This window comes from Corvus brachyrhynchos, unplaced genomic scaffold (genome assembly GCF_000691975.1).
Source record: "Corvus brachyrhynchos isolate BGI_N302 unplaced genomic scaffold, ASM69197v1 scaffold114, whole genome shotgun sequence".
NCBI lineage: Eukaryota > Metazoa > Chordata > Aves > Passeriformes > Corvidae > Corvus > Corvus brachyrhynchos.
In genome coordinates this window covers 3,307,258-3,314,252 of record NW_008238337.1, presented here as the reverse complement: position 1 = coordinate 3,314,252, position 6,995 = coordinate 3,307,258, and the positions used below count along the sequence as shown (strand labels likewise).

Genomic DNA, 6,995 nt, shown 5'->3' with positions numbered 1-6,995 from the left:
GTGCCCCCCCCCAGCCACGAGTGGCTCCTGCGGGTGGCAGGCAATGGCATTCACAGCTTTCTTCACCTCTTTCATGATTCTTTCAAAGTTTGTGCTGTCTGTTGCAACATGGAACATGGTTGCATCAGAGGTTGAAAGGATAAAGTTCCTGTTTAGTGTGAGAGAAACAGAATTCGATGAATCAGACCAACTGGCTCATGTCCCTCCAAGCTATATTACACATCAGTCTCTTTTTGGCAAGTTAGTTGGACAATCACTTATATTTTGTGATACACAATATGCAAATGCTCCTTGACCTGGAAGGCAAGTGGCACTTTGTATTCATGACCTGGGAAATGGCCATGGGAAGACACTGGAGTCAGTTCCATTTTCTACTTGGCTGGGCAAGCCAGAAGATGAATGACATCTGGGGAGCTCCTGCCATTTGCAAGTCACTGGTGTGTGAGATAGACAAATGAGCAATTGCAGATACTCTGAATGGGCTTTTCACGTGTCTCCACACCACCATTGTCAGTGGCTCCACGTTGACCGCGCTGCCATGGCCAAGGTCGGAGGGCAGTTTCAATCCCTGTCTGTTCACTCAGCCACGCTGACCAGCACGGCAGAGAGGTTTCACTGTGTGACTGGTGATGTGTGGACAGCTGGGTAATTATTCACATTACAGCACAAACGTGTATAGTTTCAGTCTGCCTGATAGAGAGTCTGGGCCCAGGAAAAGGGACAAGAGAGGATCACACAAAATCCCAGACTGGTTTGAGGAGAAAGGAACCTCAAAGATCATCTTGTTTCAACACCTTCCACTAGACCAGGTTATTCCAAGCCCTGTCCAACCTGGCCTTGAACAATTCCAGGCATGGGGCATCCACAGCTTTTCTGGGCAACCTGTGCCAGGACATCACCATTCTCACAGTGAGGAATTTCTTCCTATATTCCATCTAACCCTGCCCTGTCAATTTTAAGCCATTCTCCCCTTGTCCTCTCACTCCATACCCTTGTCCAAAGTCCCTCTCCAGCTGTTTTGGAGCCCTTGAGGAACTGGAAGGTGCTATAAGGTCTCCTTGGAGCCTTCTCCAGGCTGAGTCTAGGAGCTGCACAGACAGACACAAGTGGGGAAGCACAGCTTCTTTGCCAGCTGTTCCATCACGGCCACCAGTTTATGCACATCTGGCCCAGGCACTGATGGACTCTGCACCTCTTGCGTGCCTTAGCTGGGCTCTCCTCCAGCCATTCCTAATCCCACCACCCTCTGGGATGAGCTCAGGCCCTCCCCTTTGGTTTTCTGCCTTTTGTGCTGCCCAGAGCAGCTACAAGTGGCAGGAGCTACAGCAGTGACCCAGGAAGAGGCATGAGACAACAGAGACCAACAGGGAAACCAAACCATCCTCCAGGACACTGCTCCAGGCTGGAAAAGAATCTGTCCCACATGGCTCATTGGAAAACACGTGTGGCTAAGAACAGACGTTGCCAGGAAAGCTGTAACAGGAGTGACAGACATATGGTTTGCAGGCTGGATGGAGACACACAACAGCTTCATCTGGCCTGCAGACTCCCTATAAATCCTCACAGGCACAGCTACGTCACGCAGAGGGACAGAGAGGAGCTGGTGACCGGTCAGTGTGGTACAGCCCTGCGCTGGCGCCATGGCCCCAGTTAGCTTGCCAAGCCATGATAAAATCCAACTGGATATAGCCATCCCTGGGAGGGGCTTAAGGGGGGGATTAAGGGGCCCAGTGAGAGCTGGAGGCTCAGCATTACTACTGCCTGGTGTGCCGGGTACGTGACAGAGAAGCTGATCATCGCCGTGCCTGCACTAACGCCATGTCTGCGCCAAGGCATCACCTCAAGCTCAGAATCTGGGATGTGATGGAGCCTGCCCACACTCCCTCCCTGTCCTGCCCAGAAGCCTGAGCACAGGGTTGAAACCTGCTCCAGACCAGGCAGAAGCTCATGGAGCAGCTCTCACTGACCTCCTCCCCAGTTTTGAGCTGCAAGGCAAACACAGAAGAGCTGGGTTCGTAAAGAGACACTCACCTGGTGAGAAAGGGCTTGCTGCTGTCTGGGGAGGCACCGGGAGGATCACGAAGGATTGTGGAGAACGAGATGGACCGGATGGGACCCACTTTGTCATGGCTGTAGATGGTGAGGAGCCGCAGCTGCCCATCATAGAATTTAACCTGCCCTTTCACATCACCTGTGACTACACAGCTGCAAGGAAGGGGAAGTTCTTAACCAACACACTGACTGACAACTCCCAGATATTTCTTGAAGGGCATCCTTAGGCGGAAGCAAATCTCTTCCCCACTTCTCTGCACAAGCACATGAGCAGAGCCCTGCACAGTTGTTCAGGAGAAAGCCGGGGCTGTGCAGAAACCAGCAGCTCTGCTGTGACCCTACCGTGTCCCTGCCGTGTCTCTGCCGTGTCTCCGAGGCTGTGGCGGCGTTTGGTGGCTGTCTGCTCCCTCTGCCGGTAGCGGCCAGGAGGCTGAGCCACTGTCTGAGCTACCCCAGCAGAGCTGGCATCTCATCACCACGACTTTTCAACCTTGTTTCCACCCCCAGCCAAATCCATTGCTGGAAAATTACTCATAAACCACCAGCACTTTCCTGCATGAGTGACCATGCTGCCAAGTGACTTAAAACTCCAACATTATTTCTGCCACTACTACAGCTGAGGTACCCAAGGACTACAGCTACGGAAAAGGGCTGCCCCGTTACCTCTCCAACACTTTGAGCACGGTAAGACTCTCCTTCTGCATTGACACCACTTTGGTGGCTGTTATTCCGTGGGGTTTGGCTGGCAGTTCCTCGGGGAGAGTGCGGGGATTGTCCATGTCCCACACCACCAGCTTCCCGGCTGAGGTGCCCGTCAGAGCTTGAGCGTTGTTAAAATGGAAAACTGACTGGCTGAACTGTCCCACCAGGCACTTGAAGGTCTGTGGAGACAGCAGCCAGGCCGTGTTTTCATCCCAGAGCTGGCTCTGCCCTTCTCCAGCAGAGAGGTTTCTGCTTGGTCCTCATGACATTCCCTCCCTGCCCCACAGCAGGACAAGAGGACAAGAGCCTCAGGAGAAAATGCAGCGGGGCACCTTGGAGAGAGAGCCCTGCTTGACCTCAGCTCAGGCAACCCAACAGGCTTGTCCCTGTCCAAGGGGGACAAGCTGGGGACATGGCCACCGTTTTTGCTTGAGGGGATGGGGAGGGACAGTGCTGCTGCAAGCAGGAAAGCCAAGAGGGTAACATACTGTGGTCCCTCCCTGCTGTGCTCACCTGGTTGCTCAGGAATGGTGCCCTGTACTGCAAACCTGCATCATCCTGGGGAAAGCAGAGAAAACATCCAGGACAAGGATTTTGGAATCGAGCTCTGCAGTGCCAGCGTGTTCCCTCCCCACCATCTGGGCACTGGCCCCACACTGTGGTGACCAAAGCAGGGCTCCTGGGGCAGAAAGGCTCCAAGATCTTCCAGAGAGCATGAAACATCCTCTCCTTCCGCCTGCTTCTCTTCCAAAAGCTGCTGAATGGCACAAGGCCCATGGGAAAGCAGGAGTGGGAGAGGTGAAGAGCATCCCTGCCACAGCAGCTGGGCCTCACCAGTGTGGGAGTGGAGGGAGGGTGATACTCTGCCCAGACCACTTTGGGATCTGGCAAGGGCAGGGAGCAGGGTAGGGGGATGGGGGCGAGGGCAGGGACAGATCTGCAGTGTGTGACCCAAGTTGTGGACAGACACCTGGCCCCAGAGTTTCCCCGTCACCTCCTTTCTGGCACCCGAAACATGACTTCCCGTGTCCCTACTTACCCACAGGTAAAATATCACCTGGGTTTTGCTGTTGCTGACAAACTCCTGGGGATTCTGAGGGTTAAAAATGACATAATCCTGAAATTCAAAGATGAGAATCACATTAGCACCAAGCTGAGCACTGCTTTCTGCTTATTCTTCCATGCAGAACAACTGCTTTTATTCAGAACCACCTCACCAGCTGCACTGAACTGAAAACAGAGGGCACCCTGTGCCTGTCAGGTATCAGAGGAACAGGGATAACCCCTTGGGATGCTCTGCTGCATCCGGGTGCTCCAGGGATGGGGTGTGATCCTGCCTCCCACCCCCAGCTGGCACCCACCAGCAGCCCCATGCTGGATGGGGACATGGGGGCACAGAGGGGAGCAGGTGAGGATGGGGCTGCCTGGTCCAGCCCCTCCGCCCTCCTCAGCCATGGTCACTCACCTGATGCCCAAACTCAGGCTTCAGCTCTGTGCTGCACATGGGTTTCTCTGTGGGCAAAGTCCATCTCCAAACACAAACTTTCTAGAAGAGAAGGGAAGAAAAATCCAAGGAACACTTGTGGCTTTCTGGGAGGTTGGGGGAGCCAGGTGAGTCCCATTCCCCACCCACTGCAGGGGATGGTGTGGCCTAAAAGACTGGAGCAGGGTAAAACCCGGCACAGCCTGGCAGCAGAAAGCTTAATTTCAGGAAATAATGCTAGAAATTGCTTAGATGAAAGTGATGAAGTCAGAAGCTTTTATAACAAATTAAGATCCATTTTCTCAACTCTGCAGCATTCATTTTAATGAAATCCAGGTCTATCTTCTAATGGCTCAGCAAAAACAAGCCATCACTCTGCAAACCCGCTCCCCTCTCTCCTGCTCTCCCCATCCAAATTCCCACCTCCCCTGTGCTGCACTGCAAAAAACTTCCAGGTCTATATCCTGCAAAGCTATGGAAGAGGAGATATTCTCTTCACCTGCACAGTACCAGCACTAATGGTCACCAAATACTTGGCATCCTGGGAAATGGCAATGGCACAGACCCCGTCCTCCGGATGACTCTCGAAGATGGTGCGCACGGGTACCCTACGGAGCAGAGACCCCATGGGTGCTCCTGGCAGCACAGGGGGTTCAAGGCAGTCACTTGGCAAAGTCTGTGGCACAACCCATCCACCCACCCTGGTCTGTGTGGAAGGAGAGATGGAGGGAGGGAGGCTGCAAACACTGGTGCTGCCACAGGCTGGTGGTGCTCAATGTCCCTTCCATCCCTTCCTCCTAAGTAAATGGCACTGGGAAACAACTCACCAGGGATCTCCATCACATCATGAAGATGTGATGTACTTAGTCTGGGAGAGCTCAGCCCCATCTCAGTGTCTCATGGGTATGGGTGATATGAGGATCATGAAGGCCTTGGTTTTGGTTCCTTTGCTGCTTTTTAGTCTGTCCCTGTGTTCTCTCATTTTACTCTCAGCTGAGGCTGGAATCAGTCCTGAGTGATTTACTGGACACAGGGGGTTTCCAAAGAGGAGGTTCCTGGGAGCTTACCCAGAGTAGGAGTCCCACACGATGATCAGAGCGTCTGGCCCTCGGTCGGCGGTCGCGACCCAGCGTTTGTCTTCACTCACACACAGGCAAGAGATGACACTTGTGTGGCCCTGGGGGAGGGAAGCAGCAAAATGCCTTGCAGGCTGCAAACCTGGGGCTGTTTTGTCCATACCTTTTGTTTGGGCTGCCTCTGGGTTTGGTTATAGGTGCCCCGTAAGCACAGGGCACCAGAAAAAAAGATGGAGGGAGGGGGTTCAGGAGAAGGGGAGGAGGAGGGAGATGCTCGGCTGTGTGCCAGACCTGCAGGTGGTACTGCTTGTTCCCCAGGATGTCATGGATGACCACTATGTGGGAGGAGACGTACAGGAGCACCCGGTCCTCCCCGTCCATCAGGCTGTGCACGGCCAGGCTGCTGTTGTAGCCAAACACCCAGGACAGGTTCTGCAGGGAAATGGCAGCTCTCAGCAGCCAGGACAAAAAAAGGCACACGAGGTCTGTGGAGTGGTGGAAGAGAGCAGGGCAGGCACGCCAGGTGCAGTGTGGACCATCCTGGTGGCACTGTGCCCGTTGGTACTCACAAGGGGGTGAAGGCTGCTGTCCCTGTTCTTCCGGAACAGCATCCCCGGCATGGCCGCCCACACCAAGCTGGCAAAGCCTTTATGCTGCGTGTGCTGCTCCCTGTAGCCTGAGAGAGGGCTGGAAATGGCTCCCTTGGTCTCAGACAGTGCTGGGGCTGGTTCAGGGGGTCCAGCACCCTCCAGGCATGATGTCCCAGCACTGCCTTCCCCCAGGGTGCCCTGGCTCCCAGCCCAGGTACTGGGCAGGGTGTCTGAGATCCCCATACCTAAAGGAGATGATGGGGGACACATCGGTGGTTCTCCAGTATCCTCTGGTGCTCCTTCCTTCTCCCTGGCAGCAGCAAGGGGATCCTTGAAAAGGGAGAGAGGTTTTGGTGAATGCTGGCTCCTGGGCTGGTCTGGATGGGGACCGCCCTGTGGCTACTGGGAATGAACCCCAGCATGTCTCAGATCCTGGGGGCTCTGTTTCCACTAGGATCTGCCCCAGACCCTGTCTCAAACAGGACTTTCCATGGTACAGCCCTCACCTCCATCTCCTGAGCCATCTGTCTGTCCTGGAACATCTCCTTGGGTTCGCTGCTTAGTGCTGCTCTTCCCTCAGTGGGTTACTCCAGCGTGACTTCACAGGGACCATCCATCCACACCTCTGCCCTCCTCCCAGGGAGCTGGGGTGTGGAGATGCTCTGAAACACACACACTCTCCCAGATTTGGCTGCACAACGACCTGGAATTGGGCACAGCAGGAGGAAAGGGCACCTGTGAAGCTGGGAAATGGGTCCCAGAGCCTCTTCTCAGCTCCAGTAACACTCCCGCACTGAGCACAAGCAAGCCCAGTACTGCCCGGGTTATTCCAGCCTGAGCGCAGACTCCCTCCCTTGTCTGCCCGCACACCGCGCTAGGCATGGAAATTTCCCTTTGGATGGGGGTTTTGCCACAGTCCCTGTAAGCACAGAGTTGCTCTTGGGCGGCAGCTGGTTCATCTCCGGCTTCACGGGTCTGCATTTGAGCCAACACCGAAACCTTGTGCACAGAAAACTTTCACGGGAGGGGAAGGAGGCCCTGGAAAAAACCCTCCCAGGGCCCCGGCAGGCGGGACGGGAGCTCGGGAACGGC

General features: G+C 54.8%; 1 protein-coding gene across 4 annotated transcripts in view; it reads right to left on the bottom strand.

Annotated features, from left to right (window-relative positions):
* WDR66 (WD repeat domain 66) overlaps positions 1-6,499 on the bottom strand; it is a 17,029-nt gene extending 10,530 nt beyond the window's left edge. For 2 of the 4 annotated variants that reach the window (XM_017734806.1, XM_017734809.1), the window contains exons 1-11: positions 6,410-6,499; positions 5,883-6,233; positions 5,605-5,745; positions 5,305-5,414; positions 4,737-4,845; positions 4,220-4,300; positions 3,794-3,871; positions 3,268-3,312; positions 2,716-2,933; positions 2,032-2,205; positions 29-148 (exon numbers count right to left, since the gene is read on the bottom strand). In XM_017734806.1, coding sequence (XP_017590295.1) covers positions 29-148; positions 2,032-2,205; positions 2,716-2,933; positions 3,268-3,312; positions 3,794-3,871; positions 4,220-4,300; positions 4,737-4,845; positions 5,305-5,414; positions 5,605-5,745; positions 5,883-6,233; positions 6,410-6,445 — 1,463 coding nt within the window. In that variant the 5' untranslated portion in view covers positions 6,446-6,499. The remainder of the gene's footprint in view (positions 1-28; positions 149-2,031; positions 2,206-2,715; positions 2,934-3,267; positions 3,313-3,793; positions 3,872-4,219; positions 4,301-4,736; positions 4,846-5,304; positions 5,415-5,604; positions 5,746-5,882; positions 6,234-6,409) is intronic. The other 2 variants (XM_017734808.1, XM_017734807.1) reach the window with 2 other exon arrangements.
* Between the last annotated feature and the right edge of the window lie 496 nt (positions 6,500-6,995).